This window comes from Antennarius striatus, chromosome 8 (assembly GCF_040054535.1).
Source record: "Antennarius striatus isolate MH-2024 chromosome 8, ASM4005453v1, whole genome shotgun sequence".
Classification (NCBI taxonomy): domain Eukaryota; kingdom Metazoa; phylum Chordata; class Actinopteri; order Lophiiformes; family Antennariidae; genus Antennarius; species Antennarius striatus.
The window spans coordinates 14,346,781-14,367,886 of record NC_090783.1 but is presented as its reverse complement, the minus strand read 5'-3'; the positions used below and the strand labels follow the sequence as shown (position 1 = coordinate 14,367,886).

Below are 21,106 nucleotides of genomic sequence, written 5' to 3'. Positions count from 1 at the left end.
CTTTTTGCACTGCTTGAGGAATCCTACTTTTTATTCTTATTCTTTACTTCTGGAAAAGAAGACTGTTAAATCACATCTGGAGAGCTTAATATATAGGCAAGAGTCTTTGATAAAAAATCAATCATAACTTAATGGATGATTTATCATAAAATTCACTGAGTATGAATAATGACACTGCCATTGATAATACTAATAAAGTTTGGTGCGTTGCAGCAGCGGTACTGATGTCATTTAAGCATTTAAAATATAGGGTGCATTTTTTAAAAATACAGGAATACAATTAAAATGGCCAATAAGACAGGAAAAGTATTAATTAAACTTCTGTGTAGAAACATTTATTCTTATTAGACCCTCAGTCAGTGAAACTATAATTTTGTTTCCCGCAACTAGGTTGTGTTTTCACCCATATCTGTTTGTTTAACGGTTGATTGTTGTGTTTGCAGATTAACACAAAATCTCTTACCTCAACAAGTCTTTTGGAACTATCACTCCCAGTGAAAAAAGTACCCATTAAGTTCATATCAAAAAGAAAACCGGTTTAATCTAAATCAGGAATATAAAAAAATACATATTAAACTTTTCTTTAAATATTAAAGTACACATTTTTAACATCTTTTTAGGATTGAAAGCATTATAGACTGTTCCACACTGTATTACAGTTGAAGACACTTATAACTATCGTATATGTTCAGTACAGTACATATATACATAACAATATGTACAGTTCTTGTATGGTCTCAATGACAGAAGTAATTGTACACACTAAAATCAGTATTAAACTAGTTGTTATTTTCTGTTAACCTCTGCACAAAGTATATACACTAGTCTATTGCATCATAATCCAAAAATTCGCGAAGAGTACTTTTGGTGATTGTGTGTTTGCAGTGACACACTTTTGTCATTTTGTGACATACTTCCTTCTGATCTTAGATTAAGAAGTACATTACTTCTAGAGTACATTACTTCTATGTATGTGTGCCTGCACATGTTCATGCGTGCGTGCCTGCAGACAGACAGACAGACAGACAGACAGACAGATAAATAGATATACAGTATATATAATATATTCTCTGGTTCTCTGGTTTTCCTCCCATCATGAAAAACATGCATTATAATTGTCTCATCTTCCATTAAAACAAAACAACAACACAACATTTATAACATCAATGACAATAATATTATTTGAGGCAAAAGGATTCCACTCTCATCACATACAACATGAAAAATATTTCAATAAGATTATAATTTATTGGGACCAGTGATCATCAAAATCAAAATATCAATTGTTTTTGGTACACAAACATATTGTTGTTCGTATCAGTTGTATTAGTATCAGTCTGTTTTGAGTGCTCTGATGGCACAGAATGACAGGACACAATGCAAAAGAATGGCTCCACTGTCATAAAGCATCAGCAGCACTGTCACACTCCAGTTGTATGCCTGCAGGAGAAAAAATAAAACACATTATGCACTCACTTCAGGTGACAGAAGTTACGTATCTCTTTAACTTCAACATTAACGTAGTGTCATGTGTAACATAATAGTGATGTCTGTATTGACTTATTCACTCATGACAAATGTGATGGTGTTGCAGCTTCTAAAACACATGCATGCACAGATCACTTTCTCATTATTGTCATCATTACAGTTCTCGGTTGTAGGTAATCCCATTTTCTCCCTAATCTCAACCATTCATTGTATTTCTAAATGTTATTATTTTACATTTTCCTTTTACTCATTTGCAAGCAACATACTGACCGTCAGGAATTCGGTGGGACAACCATATGATGTGTGTCTGTAGTAATAATCATCAGTAGGAATGCTCACACACGGCTCATTATGTACTCTGCTAAGGCTGTAGCAGTATAGGCAGAAGGCGAGCACCGCCCCCAGCAAGCCAACCACATTACTGCATGCACATCCTCGAAGCTGTGGAGCGATGCAGACATTTTTAATCATCGTTCATTTGAGGATGAAAGATATAATACTACTGAGTTACTGGATTGTAATGGTGTTGTGCTATTGGATTGTGCAATGCAACATTTTAGTTTACATAAGATTTATCAAGAATATTTTTACAAATGTGTTGTCTGACCTCTGGAAATTGTAATAAAATACATTATAAAATGTTATTTTGGGGAAAAATATTTATGACACAGAGAGTTGGAAATGTGTAAGATATAGATAATGTCTTAAACATCATCCATCCATTATTTGTAACCGTTCATCCTCTGTACAGTAAAGGGGTACAGGAGACTATCCCTGCTGACATAGAGATATGAAGTACACCCTGGATACGTCACCAGTTAATCACAGGAACAACATATAGAGTAACCATTCACTTCTTCATGTTTGTGGACAATGGAAAGAAGCTTGAGGGAACAAACACAGACATGGGACATGGAAATATGCAAATTCCACACAGAAAAGTCCACCTGTCCTGTGGTGTTTTTGAACCCAACAAGTAGCTGCAGCGCATCAGTGCCATTACATCTCCATGATGCCTAGTTGAAGCACAATCTCCCATGAGTAAGTGGATAAGGTTGTTATTTGAACACACCAGTAGTCTGCTTGGGTTCCTCTCACTGGCCATTGTGAATGATCCTCCTGCCACAATCTACACACACACACACACACACACACACACACACACACACACACACACACACACACACACACACACACACACACACACACACACACACACACACACACACACACACACACACACACACACACACACACATACACACACACACACACAAAGATGATGTAGGATGTGGGGTGGGAAAAAATAAAATCAAACAAATCTGAAGATGTACGTAAAGGTGAGGTTAGATTGATTACAGCCATCAAAAACCCTTTCAGTGTACAGACAATAGATGTCATATGATTTATCTTAATGTAGAAGTGATCCTTGAAGGTCCTGTGTGTGATTTTGGGGGAATCTCATATCAGAAATTAAACTAAATGTTCACTATACTCATGGCTTTACATACTTTCAGCGTCAGTAGGTTTAGATGACTGAAGATGCACATGCACTGTAGTATAATTTAAGCCTCTTGTAAATTGCCAGGCTTATGACCAGGAAACTGAAAGTGTATTTTACATGTAGTAGTCTTGCTGTACAATCAACTGTACAGTTTGAGTGCATAAATCACAGCTCTAGCTTCCCGCTGCAGCTGATTTACTCATGCAGCATAACATTAAACAGCAACATTTCTCAGAAAGTCCAGTGTACAATATTAATAAGGTCTGTCTGTTGCTGGTTTGGACTTATGCAGTACAAAACCAGACTTTTATCATAATTGTTTAGTGAGCTAATAAATGCCCCCTTTTTTTAGTTTTAAAATAGTCTGGGGTTTTTTTTTACAAGGGATAGAAAATAGTTTTGGTACTTTATTAACTATATTATTTTTCATTACTACTTATGAGATGTTCTATTTTCCAGTAAAAATGTTGGTATAGTCATGGGATAACTGCTTCCTGACTTCATCAGTACAGATGTTAAGACTCTGTGTCAAGTTTCCCTGCACTTCACAATAGTTGCATACATTGGGTAACATTGAACATATTGTTGCTGAGCTGGACGGTTTAATTTTATTGCACAACACTGAGCAGAGCTCTCAAGCATAAAACTTTCCATTTTGTCAGTGACACTAAAAAATTAGTACACGCTGATTTCAAACTCATTTTCATGTCATACTTTTAGTTTGAGTAAAGTGATTATTTTTCCGTGCTAAGAGCTTTATTGCAGTTTAGCATGCTGAAACTATAATAGCTACACTAGAAATATGAATAAGAGCATACATAGTACATACTAGAATTCCTATGACGAAAGGCAGTACGAAAAACTTTGGCAGGTTTTTCTCAGCATAAGCAAGTAGGACAGAAAGCAAAATCTGGAATAGCCCCAAAAGGATGGTGACCACCTGCACAGAAAGGGAGATTTGGAATTACACACTGATTATTATACGGAATAATAACTAATTGGATGTTAGACTGTTCAGTCAGTGGTGGTCTGATCTCACCGCAGCTGATTCAGGGTCAAACCAGGCAGAGAGGCGATATATCCTTGGCCCAACTGCTTGTACCCCCTCCACTGCTGGCCTCCCCTCTGAAGACATGTTCCTGCAAAATAGCAAACGTAAGTCATAACAGATTTAAGGCATCATAGTGGTGCAGTGAGTGTTCTCCTCATGTCTGTGCGCCTTCCATCCTGGTTCTCCAGCTCTAGCAAATTCAGTGACTCTAAACTGACCCTAGGTGGGATTGTGAGTGTGAATGAGTGTTTGCTTGGACTGGGCTTGTAATAGGATTCATATACCGTTAATAAAAATATATTCAAAGAGCAAAACCGTTAAACCACATGATCATGAAACACATCACTAGAGAGCAGGCAGGAGACAGCAGGAAACCAATAAAACTAAGGAGCATGTGTATTGTATTTTCGCAATTGTTCTTGTGTGTTTCTGCTGTGTGCACATCTGTTTGGAATGGGAGGAAGGGATTGAGAAAGAATGGGGTAGTGAAAGAGGGGAAAAAAGGAACAGAGAGAGTATGTGAATGTGTTAGTTCATCAAAACCACATGTTAGAATCCTCTTAAGACAAAAAGGAATGCTGCAAAATGAGAAGCAGATGTGGTGACAAGAGGAAGGGGAGAGAGAGCAGGGAGACCATGAAAAAAATCAACAAGAGAATCAGTGAGGGACAACTTTTGTTTCCCGCAATCACCAAACAAGTTCACCTATTTTTCTTCATGTACATAGTTGTATATTTGTTAATTTATTTGGTGTTTTTCCCTTTCACTATAGAGAATGTACTTGGAATTTAACCCGAGAGAACCCATGGTGACACCAGAGTAACACACAAACTGACTGTTCCTGTTCTATGTGGTCCACTTGTTGATTGTTATAACCCACATCATGTTCCTTTTAGGATGAATGGGTGTGGGCTCCAAAGGGTTAAAGATGGATCACCATTCCATGCATAACTAGACATCGTCAGCAGGTCTCTTTAAAATTGGCCTGAATGTATAAACTGAGTTGTGCAATTGCTTCATGATGCTCTTATGTCCTATATCAGCAATACTGGTCATGTTCAGTCTGTGTCACAAATGTAGTTTGTATGGGTGATGAGCAATATGTGTAATCTGATCTTGTAACTTTCCACAATATATATTTATTACCATTTAGTCTAGTATGATAGAGTTTACTGATTGCTGTATGTGAGTCCCCTGGAAACAAAAAAGTGCATTGTTCCAGATTGAGTCGGCGTGCTTTTGTGTTGCATCATGTCATATTGTGTTGTTTTGTGTTGTATCATGTCATATTGAGTTGTGTTCTGTTGTGTTGTATCATGTCCTATTGTATTGTATTGTGTTGTGTTGTGTTGCGTTGCGTTGTGTTGAGTTGAGCTGAGCTGAGTTGAGTTGAGTTGTGTCGTGGTGTCAGGTTGAGGTACATCAGGGCTTATTGAGGGTTTTGTTGAGTCCTGTCATGCAGTGCAATGTTACATCATGACATACAGTATGTTGTGTTGAGTCCTGTTGAGTCTTAACATATTGTGTCATAACATGTTGTGTTGTTTTGTTGTGTGATTTCATGTTGACTCGCATTGTGTTGACTCTTGTCATGTCGTGTTGAATTGTGTCATGTTTTTGATGCCTCATATTGCATCGTATCATGCAGTGTAAAGTCATTGTTGCTCAATGTCTTGTATTGTTGAGCTATGGCATGTCATGACATGCTGAGCCATGTTGAGTCGTGTCATATTGTGCATTGTTGATTGCATTTTAAATTGAGTCATGTTTTAAATTGTGTCATGTTTAATTAAGTTAAGCAGTATTTGATTTGTCTCATATTGCAACATATGGAGTTATGTCAAGCCATCCTGTATTACATCGGGTCATTCCTCATCTTGTTAAGTAGAGATCAGTTATGTGTTTGTCATATTGTATTGTATCATATTGAGTTTGGTCATGTTGAATCAAATTGTGTCATGTCTGGCCATGTCGTGTCATATGTGCAATATCCTCCGGGATTAATAAAGTATCTATCTATCTATATCATGTCATCATATTGTAACATGTAGGTTGCACCTTCATGCTTGACAGGCTTCATATAAATTGGCTTAAGTCTCAGAGTCGGTGCATCATGTCATTAAAGATTAAGATTTAATCTACTTTATTGTCCACGCGTGGGGAAATTATCTTTACACTCTTCACTCTTTTTGCATGTGGTTACAGTCTTTTTGTTAGTCATGCATACATACAGTTTTTGAATACAGGCCCATGTCGTATCATATTGGTTTGTGTCAAAACATGTTATGTCATGTGTTGAATTGTGTTGTGTTTATATCTTGTCAATTTATACATCATGTTGTGTTGACTTGAGCGACATTTGTGTCTTGTTGATTTGGGTCACGTCATGTCGAATTGAACCGTGATTATGTTGTCTCTTACTATATTGTATTGAGTCAGGTCATATAGCGCTATGTAGTGTTTCTGTACTCTCATCTTGCATTGCATTGTATAAAGGCCTGTCGTGTCATACGGTATTGTGCTGAGTACAGTTGGTTCATGTCGCCTGCTACTGAATTTTATTGAGGAGGTCATGTTGAATCAAATGTGTCATGTCTTGTCATACTGTATTGTGCAGGATACGTCCACATGCTACATTCAGGTGCAGACAGAGGGTACACATGGAACACACAGATACAGACTAGCTTACAGACAGTATCTACTGTATACAAGTATAGACAGATTCAGTGCTGTTTCTACATCTCTGACTCCACAGTCATTTCTATTATCTAGTACATTTTATTTTATTTTATTTTGTTTTGTTTTGTTTTCGCTGTATGTTACTGATGACAAATCTCCAAGGGGCTATTCTTAACCAAAAATGTCACTACTTTTATTTGGTATTTATTTGGTGATTGTGTTTTAAAGTAGATATAATCAATCAATTTGCAACTCCAAATCATTTAAATTGTACAGGACAAAATTCTAACTCACTGTCAAAGTCGATATTTGCAGCTTCAACGTTTTAAACAGTGGCTTTGTCGGGTCGCGGGGAGCTGGAGCCTATCCCAGCTGGTTTAGGGCGTGAGACGGGAAACTCCGGGCGCGACGCCAGTGCACCAGGGAGCCACACAGACACACAGACAACCACGCACGCACACACTCACACCTACTGTCAATTTGGGACCAGACATTTAACCTGAAGTGCATGTGTTTGGAGGTGGGAGGAAGCCGGAGAACCCGGAGATAACCCACGCAGACACGGGGAGAACATGCAAACTTAGTTCTTCAAGTCTGGAAGAACGAAATCATTCTGACGTTCTTCAACATTAGTTACAGTTTATTTGCTGTTTACTGTCTAGTTTAACTTCATGTCATTTGTCCATTGTGCATTCCTGAACGAAATGTGTGGCAGTTTATAAAATGGACTCTTCGATCCATTTGTAGATAGTAGAACACACAAAACGTAAACTGACTTTTGCAACCATCCGTCCACAGATCAAATCCACCGTGCCAAAACAAATCTAAATGTGATGTGTTGGTCTGTGCAGGCGCGCCTACAGAGGGGTGACTTACCTCAACCAAAGGTCTGAAGGTACGGAGATGGCAAAAGGTTTATTCGTATTCCGTTTAGTCTCTTAGATGAGTAAATAACAACGGAAAATGTCGACAACAAAATGACTTCTGCAACTGAAACTTGGAAAGGATGTGAAGGAGGAGCTCAGTTGAATCTCATCCAAAGTCAGGGAACAATCTCTTCTTCTTTTGGACACACAACACCCGTCAGCAAGAGAACCCAGAAAGACAGACGCGCTTTATGAGGAGCGGTCGAGAGAAGTCCGAATTTATTAAGGAAGACAACTTTAAAAATACATCAAGGAGAAAAAAAAGGTAGGCAATAGACATTCTTTGGTTCCTAATATCGAGACAACAACATGATGGCATCCTGTTACGTCAGAGTGTGAAAGACTAGTTTAAATGTTGAGTCAATTTATAGATGAGGAGTTCATTGACCATGGGCTGTAATATTTAGATAGTAAAACCTAATCTGTAATCTGTTAGACCTAATCTGTTAGACCTAATCGTATCGTATGCGTAAACGATCATCCAACCATTGTAGATGTTCAGCTCAGACCATTTCTTGTTTGACAGTAACGCACGGAGCCATTGCACCAAACACCAAATCAGATTCCCAGTAAAAGTGAGGTTATCAAGACACTTCGACACATCCCTCCAATGTGCTGTTGTCCAGAGTAGACCCATTAATGTTCGATAAAGAGACAGAACTATGGGCATTTTTCCGTTTTACTTGAAAATCGCAACAACAACAAAAATTCTTCTTTAATTTGTCTGGTATTAATACATCGTTATGATGGTGGAGCTTTAGAGTTTGGTATCTATGGCATGGGCGATTTGGTGTGGATGTGCCACTCATCACACTGAATATAAAACATACAATAATGTTTTTCATCTGCCTTAGGATTTTCACATAGAGAAATAAGTGGAAATTAAATGGCTATTTGTAAAATTGTTGAAAACATTGAATTTTTTTTAAACCTGAGCAGCATGCTTTGCAAAATATTATTTCTGAAGTTCAGTCCTCATGTCTTTTACTACATGGGCTAAAATAGGAAAACTTGTAGACACACTTCTAAAAGCATTGAAAAAAAGATAATAAATAAAATGGACATACTTGCTCCAGAAAGTCAGATTCTGCTCAAAAATTGATCGCCTGTTCCCGTCCCAAAATCCCAACCTATAAAAGAGTTTTGAGATCAATTAATGCCCTCAGGATAGAAAAAAAATAATGGTTCCTCCCTCTCTTTCACAATGTTTGTTCATAATCTACAAAGTACATACACCATAAAATTGTCCATCTTGCTCCCCAGCCCTCCAGCCCCTTCAATCCATACAGCCTTTTCTTTTAAATTTCTTGAAAACAGCGTTTAATTGCTGAACTGAAATATTTACTGTTTTCTAATTAAACTAACTACTCTCATCAGTTATAACATTATATATTATCTTTTGCTATTTAGGGACTGTCATTTATGTTTTTATTTCTATGGTCACAAGCATAATTTAAATTATTTTGGAATAGATTGTTTTTTGCGCAGATCGTTTGTCTAAAATGAGGGTTTCTAGTACATAGCTTTAAAAAAAATGCTCACTGTATTCAACTGCAGGACATCCTGAACTCTTCGTGCTTGTTTAATGATTTACTTTGAAAAAATTGTATAATCACGCAAGAGCAACGACAATTGTCCCATCAGCAAAAATCAATTGCCCAACTGCAAAACGGGATAAAACACTACAATTGAGATAATATCAGAGATATTAGGCGATACCCTTTGCCCTGCCTCCACCCCGTGATTGGACCATTCATTGTTTTCTCTTCATTTCTGTTATTTTTCTCCTTGTTTTTGCCTGAAAACAAATAATGGTGTCTTGTTTAGTGTTGGCAGACCTTTACTGCCCCCTCCTGGACTACTCAAAAACAATACAGTACTGTATCCATTCAATGGACTTGTTCTGTTGACTGCTTGTGGCTGAAAGAAGAATGTTTTGGGGTTTTCCCATCTGTCTTTAGGTCTATCAGTCCATCCTTCTATCCTAGTCATGCACTATCTCAAAAATACCCCCTTTGCACTTGTCATGAACAAGGAAATTAGTTATAGCAATAAAAAAAAAAAGCTTTTATCAGCAGACTGCAAACATGCATTTGCTGCTCTAATGTTAATTCATTCATTTTTTCATTCATTCATTCATTCATTCATTCATTCATTCATTCATTCATTCATTCATCTACTATACCAGCTTTTCTCAACTGTCGCGGGTCGTGGGGTGCTGGAGCCTATCCCAGCCGACTGGAGGCGTGAGGCAGGAGACACTCCAGGCACAACACCAGTGAAATTGCATTATTTTGGACTGAGTGTGATGGATTCCGCTTCCCATCCCAGAGACTGCCACTTGGTTTTAGCTTATCTGTATGTATTATCTCTGGAGGTAAGCTCTGATCTCTTGTGCAGGCGATGGCGGTGGCAGTCTCCAGGGATCTGACCGTGCAGGTGCTCGAGGACGTGAATGCTGTCAAACTGACTGACAGACAGCAGGCTCTGCGCGCAGCCATCCAGAGGGGAGAGCCCAAATGCCTCGGGGTCAGTCTCAAATTCTTTCCAAGATAGTTGATACAGAAATGACGGAGTTTGAGAGATGGTAGGTTGATGTTTAGGGTCACATGGATTAGCTTATCCTAAAGCTTGTGCATTTTATGGCAAGAGTCCAGGGTTTCGAAAAGATAACTAAATCCAGCTTGGAAAAAATTGGAGCTGTTAGCTTAGCTTCCATGGTCTAAAGACAGAGGACGTTGTGTGCTACATTGATAGCAAAGCCTGCCAGAGCAAAATATTATTGAGACTGAGCTGTATAAGATTCCCTTAACTTTACCCCCATTGGGTGCTTTATGGCATTTCTCTTATGAAAGTTCTGTAATTTATTTGCACAACCCCCATAAAATCCATTTTAAAGTACACGACCAGGCTATAGATGTGTGCTCTTGTGGATGTGCACAAGATTCAGTCGTAGGAAAACTTGACTACAATGAGGAGTTACGAGGGGTTGGCAGTAGCTCAGTCCACTAAGTCTCTGGCTGGGGACCGGAAGTCCCCAGAGTGGGCCAAAACATCCGGAGTGTGAGCTGGAAGTGGGAGGTGACAGTTCACCTCCCCAAGTTTCCCACCTGGGCACACCCCGATGGAGCTGCCCATCACCCTGCCTCCCACTGTATAAATTGCATGATTACAGGACCCCAGTGTGTGTGTGTGTGTGTGTGTGTGTGTGTGTGTGTGCGTGCGTGCGTGCGTGTGTGTGTATGTTTGTTTCAGGGGCCTGTACACACACACACACACACACACACAAAGATATATATGCATGTTTAAAAAATATATATATAGTAAAGAGTGAAAAGATCATTTCTCCACGGGGACAATAAAACATTTAAAAAGTATCATCAAATTTTTAGTCTTAGCCAAAAGTAATGAATGGTTTCATGTTTAGTTTGAAATGCTTTGTGTGCTTATGTGTGTGTCTCAGGTGAGTCAGGTGATGCTGGGGCTGATGGTTATGTCCTACTCCATTCCTCTACATGTCACTGATGCCACTGAAGTGGTCACTCTGGGAGTTCCTTGGTGGACCGGTCTGACAGTGAGTGCATATGTTTGTTTTCACCTCTTTCACCTCCAAGCAAACTCTAAAATGATGGAAGGGATCAAGAAAATCCTTCTACTTTACTTAAGACAGTGCGTTTTCAGCTAGGATGAATTAACCATAAGTCTTTGTGTAAGGATGGGCCAAGCAAATCCAGACAACGGGAGAAATCCTTGTATTTCTTTCACTTTCATACTTTCTGAACAATGTCAATGTGCATGAACTACTTCACAAATGTGAAAAGAATGGACCCATTAAATTCTTTTAATAGATCCAGAAATAGGTAAGTTCTCTAATTTGCTGGAAGGTAACCATACTGATAGTTTGCATGTCATGTTTGGATTTGAGTTTGGCTATAATTCACTTAAATGGAACTGCTGGGCTGTAGCAGAGATATGCAGTGCTAGCTATTGTCCGTCTTATTAGTATTTATACCATATGTGTCCGTAACTGAAACAAGCATCGGAGCACAACCTTTAGCGGTTCAAGCCCACTAAGCAGAGGAATCCTGATACTGTTTCGTCATTGTGTGGTCCCCTCTGCTGACTTTCTGTTGTGTGTGTGTGTGTGTGTGTGTGTGTGTGTGTGTGTGTGTGTGTGTGTGTGTGTGTGTGTGTGTGTGTGTGTGTGTGTGTCCCTAGTTCATTGTAGCTGGAGCAGTCGCTATTGTCTTGGACAAACACTGCACTATGAAGACAGTAAGTTTATAGTGAACAGATACACACACATACACGCAGTGGTTATACATGTTCAAATGGGCTGTTTTACAGAGTGATCTGCTGGATGTTTTCTGTACTACTTATTCCTGTCTGCCCCTGTCACGGTTTGGTATTGCTGCTGCTGTGCTGGAGTGTGGCAGGAGGAGAACATATGGCGGAGTCTCGTCTCCAAACATGTCCCTCATCTCACCACCTGGACTTGATCAGAATGTTTAGCCTGAGCCTTTACAAGCCTGACTCTCTGTTTGTTCTGTGCCAGCATGTCTAGTTTGCTGCATTTCGCGAGTTTTCTCGTGTTTCCTGGATTTTTTCGTGATTAATTAAAATATTAATGAAGACTTCTCCTTGAGTGTTCTGCATTTGGATCCTAACCCTCGAGACCGCGCCTTGTCTCGATAACTGCTTTCTGACAAGAGTGGGTACCTTAAAGCTACATCTTGTATATTTTTAGGTAATCTTCATGGTCCAATGAACAAGTTGGCTTTGTTCTGCCAAACGGAAAAAATCTGATTTGAGCTGTTGTTAGTGAAATTGTTGAATTTGGCAACTGCCATCATGCAGCAAGTTAAGTAACCTGGGAAAGAGTTTACCTTGTTGTCAAGAAATGAATGTTTTTTTAAATCTGTTTTGCTGTCGTTTCCATATTAATCGCTTTATTTTGAATGTTCGACTTCTGATCAGAACTTTTAAAATTAGTCCATTATTATTAATGATTAGATACATGAATGACCACACACACACACACACACACACACACACACACACACACACACACACACACACACACACACACACACACACACACACACACACACACACACACACACACACACACACACATATGGAGGTTGAGTAATGCTGTTGCTGCAGTATTTGTACTAGTGTACCTGCTGCTCAAAGTACTATGTATCTACCACTGGAAAACATGAAGTGTGTGTGTGCATGTGTGTGTGTGTGTGTGTGTGTGTGTGTGTGTGTGTGTGTGTGTGTGTGTGTGTGTGTGTGTGTGTGTGTGTGTGTGTGTGTGTGTGTTTTCTCAGCTCAGGGTGTGTTTGTTGGTGAGCATGGTGTCTACTCTGCTGTCAGTGATTGCCCTGATCATCTACTTTGTGGACATGGACAGGAATCCTGACATCGTGTGCACGTATGGCTCCTGTAACCAACACCACTATGCCCAGGTTAGTATCAGCTTCACAATTCACCATGCTGTCACGACAGACAGCTGGTGACTGAAACATGGTGACAGGCTTCAAAAATGAAAATGTGAGTCTTGAGTGTTAGTCTATAGATAGCAGGACATAGGACAGGGATATTTGTGCTGGTTCTGTAAAATAAACAATGACTGTTGAAGATAAAGTATTGATTCACATCTTTATTTTGAGTGCATTTGCATTCGTTTCAGCTTTTATAGACACAATTTCCCAAAATATAGGCCATAGAAGCCATCAGTTTAATATCAATTTCAATATATTGTCACATTATTAGATTTTTTTGTTTGCTGAACCTCTATAAACTGTTTCGGATATGTGTGTCATATGTAGTTGTTACCAAGGTTGTTCTTTCATAATCCCAACATCAGTCAACCAGAGACATATGTGAATATATCTTACTCACACAAATGCTGCAGAGATATTCACGAGTGAGGTGAGTAAAGTGGAATAAAACAGGGTAAAAAAAAAAAGTTCAGTGTTTCTTGTAGTGAAAAATTCAATGAAAATTTTAAATTTCCAAATATGACAACAGAAAGGAAAGACTTTTAAATTTTATGGTTTATTTCCTAAACACCACTTTCATAGATGTTTATATTGTAAATAGTAATCGGATTAAATAATAGGGTTATTATTTAATCCGATTCCTACCAGTGAAAGGCTTTTGAAGTGAAAACACTTCAAAAGTCTTTTACTGGTAGGCTGGACAGCAGGTCCACTCTAATGTCTATGTTGTGTGTATCTTATGACTGACATTGATATGCTTGCTGTGCTACCTTTGCAATCAGAAGCTGAGCAGAGGAGTGAAGGCATCCCTTCTTATCTTCACGCTGGCCCAGACAGTCATCTCTGCCATTCTCTGCTGCCTTCTCTTCAAACAGAGACGCAGCTTTGAACAGTATTCTGTAAGATTCCAAAGTTTTCCTTTTATTCTCAAAGAAGATTCTAGCCTTGCTGAAAGAACATTAACTAACCCTAGCCCTAAACCTTTTGTGTTAAATACAGTGTTCAATTTTTTTCCTGCTTGGGTGGACCCATTAAATACTAAAGTACTAAAGTACTTGAGTACTAAATAATTCTACTGAATATACAGGGAGTGTAGAATTATTAGGCAAGTTGTATTTTTGAGGACTAATTTTATTATTGAACAACAACCATGTTCTTAATGAACCCAAAAGACAAATTCATATCAAAGCTGAATACTTTTGGAGGTTGGAGTGGGGATTTTTTAGTTTTAGCTATTTTAGGAGGATATCTGTGTGTGCAGGTGACTATTACCGTATTGGCCCGAATATAAAACAACCCTGATTATAAGACAACCCCTTAATTACAGTACATCTGAAACAAATGATTACATCAATATATTCGATCACATTCCAATTGTTTGAAGACTGTGCCTCATTTATAACCATCATCTTGAAGTTTGCATCATAACTTCTCCTCAGCTGACGGTTAACCTGGCCAATCTCCGACCCACGTTTCTCTAGATTGTTGCAATGTTTCTCCATTTTCTGTTATCTATTCTCTTATTTTCTTCTTTTTTCTTTCTAACCACTATTTTTTATTTTTCTTCTTCATGCTACCGCTATTTTTTATTTTTCTTCTTCGTGCTACTGCTATTTTTATTTTTTTTCTTCGTGACAGGGGTTCGCTTTGGCCTGGGCACTACGTTCAGCATTCGCTTCAAAGATATGTGGTGCCATCTAGCGTTGTGAATGGGTATAATGTCTAGACCCCGAATGTAAGACGACCCCCACTTTTTCAGTCTTATTTCAATGCAAAAAACACCGTCTTATATTCGGGCCAATACGGTACTGTGCATAATTATTAGACAACTTCCTTTCCTTTGGCAAAATGGGTCAGAAGAGGGACTTGATAGGCTCTGAAAAATCAAAAATACTGAGATATCTTGCAGAGGGATGCAGCACTCTTAAAATTGCCATGCTTTTGAGGCGTGATCATCGAACAATCAAGCATTTCATTCAAAATAGCCAACAGGGTCGCAAGAAGCGTGTGGAAAAACCAGGGCGCAAAATAACTGCCCATGAACTGAGAAAAGTCAAGCATGCAGCTGCCAAGATGCCACTTGCCACCAGTTTTGCCATATTTCAGAGCTGTAATATCACTGGAGTGCCCAAAAGCACAAGGTATGCAATACTCAGAGACATGGCCAAGGTAAGAAAGGCTGAAAAACGACCACCACTGAACAAGACACACAAGCTGAAACATCAAGACTGGGCCAAGAAATATTCAAGACTTATTTTTCTAAGGTTTTATGGACTGATGAAATGAGAGTGAGTCTTGATGGGCCAGATGGATGGGCCCGTGGCTGGATTGGTAAAGGGCAGAGAGCTCCAATCCGACTCAGACGCCAGCAAGGTGGAGGTGGGGTACTGGTATGGCTGGTATCATCAAAGATGAGCTTGTGGGGCCTTTTCGGGTCGAGGATGGAGTCAAGCTCAACTCCCAGCCCTAATTCCAGTTTCTGGAAGACACCTTCTTCAAGCAGTGATACAGGAAGAAGTCCACATCCTTCAAGAAAAACATGATTTTCATGCAGGACAATGCTCCATTACAGACATACAAGTACTCCACAGCATGGCTGGCAAGAAAGGGTCTAAAAGAAGAAAAACTAATGACATGGCCTCCGTGTTCACCTGATCTGAACCCCATAGAGAATCTGTGGTCCCTCATTAAATGTGAAATTTACAAGGAGGGAAAACAGGACACCTCCTAGACAGGTGTCTGGGAGGCTGTGGTTGCTGCTGCATGCAATGTTGATTGTAAACAGATCAAAACACTGACAGAATCCATGGATGGCAAGCTTTTGAGCGTCCTTGCAAAGAAAGGTGGCTATGTTGGGCACTGATTTGTTTTTGTTTTGTTTTTGAATGACAGAAATGTATATTTGTGAATGTTGAACTGTTATATTGGTTTCCCTGGTGAAAATAAGTAATTGAAATGGGTATATATTTGTTTTTTGTTAATTTGCCTAATTATGCGCAGTAATAGTCACCTGCACACACAGTTATCCTCCTAAAATAGCTAAAACTAAAAAAGCCCCACTCCAACTTCCAAAAATATTCAGCTTTGAAATTCACGAGTCGTTTAGGTTCATTAAGAAAATGGTTGTTGTTCAATAGTAAAACAAATCCTCAAAAATTCAACGTGCCTAATAATTCTGCACTCCATGTAGTAATGAAAGACCCACCACGGTGCATCATTGCACACATGGTTAAAGGTCAAAGTATTAATGCCAATATTTTGTTTTAAAATATTACCATTCAAACAAAATGAATGGTTTCAAGTGCATAGTCCAGTACATGCTGGGTGTAACTCAGGCATGGGCAAACTACAGGCCATATACAGCCCATTAGGCATTGTAATCCGGCCTGCCAAACTTGTTTGACTTTGATGCACTGCAAAAAGGGACACCAGCAGCACTGTTCCCATTGAGTACATCTACTGTTATGAAACCAAAATTTTAAGAAAAACTTTGTCCAAAGATTTATGGAACTAACTGTATGTACACCTATAATTAAACTGGCGGAGTGTCCAGAGTGTCCCCCTGCCTCTCGCTCGTAAACACGTGGGCAAAATTGTTGGTACCCCTCTGCTAATGATAGAAAAATCCACAATGGTTATTAAAAACACTTGAAACTTACTGATGTAACAATAAATTGAAAATTATTGAAAATTAAACAATCAAAATTAGTCATCACTTTTTAATTGTCGTTCAACATAATTAAAAAAATAATAAACTACTGAAACATGCCTGGGCAAAAATTATGGTAACTCTGTAAAAGATTGAAAAAATTGATCAGAGGCACATGAATAACTCAGGTGTGTCCTGTAATTGGCATCACAGGAGTGTTGAATCTCATAAGTAATCAGTTTGCCTATTTAAAGGATGACAAATAGTCACTGTGTGTGTACTGCACTGAACATGGACAGCAGAAAGCAAAGGAGAGAGTCGTCTCAGGAGCTTAGAAAGAAAATTATAGACCAGCGTATTAAAGGTAAAGCCTATAAGACAATCTCGAAGCGGCTTGATGTCCCTGTGACAACAATGGCACATATTATTCAAAAGTTTTAAGATCCATGGGACTGTAGCCAACCTTCCTGGACGTGGCCGCAAGGGGAAAATTGACAATAAATTGAAGAGACAGATAGTTCAAAGGTATCCAAAGAGCCCAGAACAACCTCCAAAGAAATTAAAGATGAACTCCAAGGCCAAGGTACATCAGTGTCAGATGGCACTATTCGTTGTTGTCTGAGCAACTTAGCCAGAAGGTTCTGCACATGGGAAGCACAAGCTAACTGTGCTTGTCCTTGAACACTATCTAGCAACTGTAGCATACCGACAAGTGCTCTAACTCTGCTTGCAAAATCACTGAAGCCTTGAGTCGCCAGTTCAAAGGGAGGGGAGAGCTTGAATTGCACTTATTTCACCAAGTACCAGCTGATGGGGCTGACCATAACGTTGCTGGGCAGCTAGTGCACGAGTGTAAGGATATGGGCTGTTATCATGGGGGAGAGCAAGGCGGTGAGCAGAATCCAGCTGTAGATGATCAAGCAGTATATGATATTTAAACTGTTCAGGTTCATCTGGGGATAGAAGGTTATGGAGGGCCACCTTGAGCATAGAGAATTCTTGTGGGTCATCATGAACAAAATGAGGGAATGAAGGGGCTTCATGGCGGGACTGGTAAGAAGTAGTCTGGTAAGCTGGCCATGTGACCAATGACCCTACAGGTTGGTGTAGCACATCAGGATGGAGGGGAGCATCTGTCTGTGGAGGCTGCGGAACGGCACCAACTGTAAGTGGCATGTGGTGACTCAAAGGAACAGCACGATAAGTATATAGTGGAGGGAAAGGACGAACGCCAGTGACAGCTTGTAATGGTTGAGGATGGAGAGCCCCAGTGGCAGGTTGGGAGGTTGCAGAGCTGCCACAGTAGATTGAGACCGAGGGAAAGAAGGAACATCAACAGTAGCTGCTCTAATTCGAACTGGAGGATATGAGGCTCTCGGGTAAGGAAGCTGCCGGTCGGAGGGTTCCATCACTACAGTCAGCTCTGCTGCAGGTTGTGTCGAACCAGGGGGTACTACACAGGAGGCTAAGGAGGCATCATGTGGGGGAAGGCTTGATGCTGGAACTGCACATAAAGTAGGACCAGAGATGGCCAGCCAATGTAGCTGTTGGACCTCGCAACGGGAGGGAGGCACTTGCAGAGAAGCATTACCCAAAGAGGAAATAGGAGGTGCAGCCTCAACTAATCCTAATGTTATATGAGCTTGGGATTTAGGAATGGAGGTGCTTGGTACTGCAGGATGCATCAGGTTAAGTGAAGGCGGCAGCAAGATATTATAGGTGGGAGGCCGACTGGTTTAAACTCTGATTATGTAAGGGAGGTTCAGAAGTCTTGATCAGAGAGTGGGACGTGGATGGTCGTGGTGGAGGCTCTGGTGTAGGCAACAGGGATTTAGTTGGTCTCTAACCAATTTATAAATTGTCCAGCCTCTAACTCCTCCCATTTCCTGATCCTTCAGCTCCTCTTCCAAACCTGCTCTTCACAACAATTGGAGTATTCTGAAGTGGCCTTCTATGAGCCCAGATCTAAATCCTATTGAACATAAGTGGAAAGAGCTGAAACATGCCATCTGGAGAAGACAACCTTCAAACCTGAGACAACTGCAGGAGTATGTTCACGAGGAGTGAGCCAAAATACCTGTTAAGCGGTGCAGAGGTCTCATTGTCAGCTACAGAAATCGTTTAATTGCGGTGATTGCCTCAAAGGTTGTGAAACAAAGTACTAAATTATGGGTACCATCTTTTTTTTTCAGGCCTGTTTCATTAGTTTGTTTTTTTTAATCTGTTTTACCAAAATTCCAAACTAATGTCTGACTTTGATTGTTTAATTTTCAATAAATTTGTATTTACTGTTACTTTGGTAAGTTTCAAGTGAATTTGGTGACCATTGTGGGTTTTTCTTTCATTTTACCAACAATTTTTTCCATGGGTGTAAGTACGCTGGAATAGGCCCCAGCAACCCCCGTGACCTGCAAAGAGGAAAAAATTGTTAAAAATGAATGAATGAATGAATGAATGAATGTGCAGTATGTAGAAAATGAGCAGTTACACACACCCTACTTCCTTCCATGTCCCCTAGTTTGAAAATTCCTACATCACTCACCTACAGTACATTTTCCTATGTCAGCTACTGAAAATGTGTCCCAGCTCATAGACCAATAAACAAGACAGTTTGTTATTACATAGGATGTTTAAATTAAAAATGGGATACTGATGCTCTTTCTGTTTTTTAGACTCTCTCGCAAGGAGCTCCTCCAACCCCAATAACAATCACACCCCCTGACCTGAACTGATCACTCAGTGAACGGGTGTTCAGCAAATGGGTGGATCCGTTTTCATCAGGTAACTGGATGCCTGTTTTCAGATAAAATTGTATCTATTTACTTGTATCTCTTTATCCACTGTGATATTATACATCACGTACTGAGGAGTGTCTGCTTTCACATTGTTGTCATCTTTTGAATGCTAGGTTTTTGTTATACTTCAGCCAAATAATTCATAACATAAATAAGCACTGAGATTTAAGTTAAGAAAAGAACAAAGTTATGGAGAAATGGAAGAAATGTTAAATATTGGACTGTAATTTCTGATTTAGATAACCGTCAACAAAATCACTGGAGAAGAAAGAGATGATTGACAAAGAAATAAATGTTTCTTGTGTTAAAGCCATAATAAGATGGTTCGGATGTAAAAAGTAATATGTATCTTGATAACAGTTGTAAACTGTCCTGATGGGATCAGATGCAAAGAGCATCCATGTGTGAGGGAAGTGATTTATATATACTCATTTGATTTAACAAGTTGAGTCGTATCGCCTGCATTGAGGTCTGACTTTGATTTTAGACTGAATATTGTCCCTTTCATACACTGGCAAATAATCACATTCAAAGCAATCTGGATAAGATGATGATCCAAATCCCCACCTGAATCTAATGAACAGGTTTTTTGGGCCATAACTCATCTTTCCCACAGAAATCAGCAAAATCCTTTTGATAATTTCTTTGAGCAATCCTCCTAACAAACACTGGCAAAAACAGTATTTATGCAGTAGACAGAGGTTCTGTACTTGATACCTTACTAGAAATGCTATGAAAAAGATTAAACTATGATTTATCTCCTGGCTTATTGCCAGTGGTTAAAAAAACTAAATGACAAACAGGGCAGTTTCTTCAGCAGGTTAGGAATATTAATGAGTCCAATTTCTGTCATTCCTCCGGTGGTACATAATCCTGGTTAGAAATGTGCTTATTTTTCACCAATGGGACTGAAGTCACTAAGAGTATGCAAAACACCAACCTGGTAACCTTACCAGGACTGTTGCACTTTGCTCCGTGTTTCCACTCTTTAAAAGCCCTTTGAATTCTCTCATTTTGAAAGTGTTTACATGATACCTTGCCAGTCTTTTTATTTTTGAACAAATATGTGTTACATAATATGTGAACTCTTTCTGTTTTCTAGATTGTTGGTTCAGTACAATGAAAGATGTGTTCATCTATTTTGTAACTAACTCCTAGACGTATTTTTTTATAAAACAAAATCATATGTTTAAATAAACAGTATACAGTATGTATGAAGCCTGATCCAGTGTGATAAATTTTGTCAAATATTTTTGAGTATGTGAGAAGAGAGTATGAATTAAAGACACATGTCTAATAAAGGAACATGAATGTGTGTTATGAAGAGCATACACTGCAGCATGAAGTCACTGCAGCCACACCCAGTGAGTGGCGGGGAGCTCTTATCAGCGGAAGCTTGAATCCTGCGAAAATACATAAAAACATCCAAAAAGAGAATCGAGTTGCTCTGAGAAGGAGTAACATTCAACGGAAACTCAGGCCCACCTTTATACAAACTGCTTTT

At 39.3% G+C, this 21,106-nt stretch overlaps 2 protein-coding genes across 2 annotated transcripts; one reads left to right on the top strand and one right to left on the bottom strand.

Annotated features, from left to right (window-relative positions):
- Positions 1 to 515: 515 nt before the first annotated feature.
- Positions 516 to 8,786, bottom strand: si:dkey-9i23.16 (uncharacterized protein LOC571915 homolog). Its single transcript, XM_068320749.1, has 6 exons — positions 8,716 to 8,786; positions 4,032 to 4,131; positions 3,822 to 3,932; positions 2,561 to 2,617; positions 1,759 to 1,929; positions 516 to 1,440 (listed from the first exon to the last, which is right to left on the bottom strand). Exons 2-6 carry the CDS (start codon positions 4,125 to 4,127, stop codon positions 1,333 to 1,335), a joined length of 543 nt encoding a protein of 180 aa, XP_068176850.1. The 5' UTR covers positions 4,128 to 4,131; positions 8,716 to 8,786; the 3' UTR covers positions 516 to 1,332.
- On the top strand, positions 7,595 to 20,816 carry tmem176 (transmembrane protein 176). The gene is made up of 7 exons (XM_068320748.1): positions 7,595 to 7,913; positions 10,049 to 10,177; positions 11,112 to 11,222; positions 11,867 to 11,923; positions 12,985 to 13,122; positions 13,941 to 14,057; positions 19,480 to 20,816. Exons 2-7 carry the CDS (start codon positions 10,052 to 10,054, stop codon positions 19,537 to 19,539), a joined length of 609 nt encoding a protein of 202 aa, XP_068176849.1. The 5' UTR covers positions 7,595 to 7,913; positions 10,049 to 10,051; the 3' UTR covers positions 19,540 to 20,816.
- The last annotated feature ends 290 nt before the right edge of the window (positions 20,817 to 21,106 follow it).

Bases quoted from the DNA above. Each gene is read 5' to 3' on its own strand.
- si:dkey-9i23.16 (XM_068320749.1), bottom strand. From the start codon at position 4,127: ATGTCTTCAGAGGGGAGGCCAGCAGTGGAGGGGGTACAAGCAGTTGGG. The intron at 3,933-4,031 runs GTGAGATCAGAC...CTTTCTGTGCAG, and splicing joins TTGACCCTGAATCAGCTGCG to GTGGTCACCATCCTTTTGGG. The intron at 1,441-1,758 runs GTCAGTATGTTG...TTTCTCCTGCAG, and splicing joins GTCCCACCGAATTCCTGACG to GCATACAACTGGAGTGTGAC.
- tmem176 (XM_068320748.1), top strand. From the start codon at position 10,052: ATGGCGGTGGCAGTCTCCAGGGATCTGACCGTGCAGGTGCTCGAGGAC. The intron at 13,123-13,940 runs GTTAGTATCAGC...CTTTGCAATCAG, and splicing joins ACCAACACCACTATGCCCAG to AAGCTGAGCAGAGGAGTGAA. The intron at 14,058-19,479 runs GTAAGATTCCAA...TCTGTTTTTTAG, and splicing joins GCAGCTTTGAACAGTATTCT to ACTCTCTCGCAAGGAGCTCC.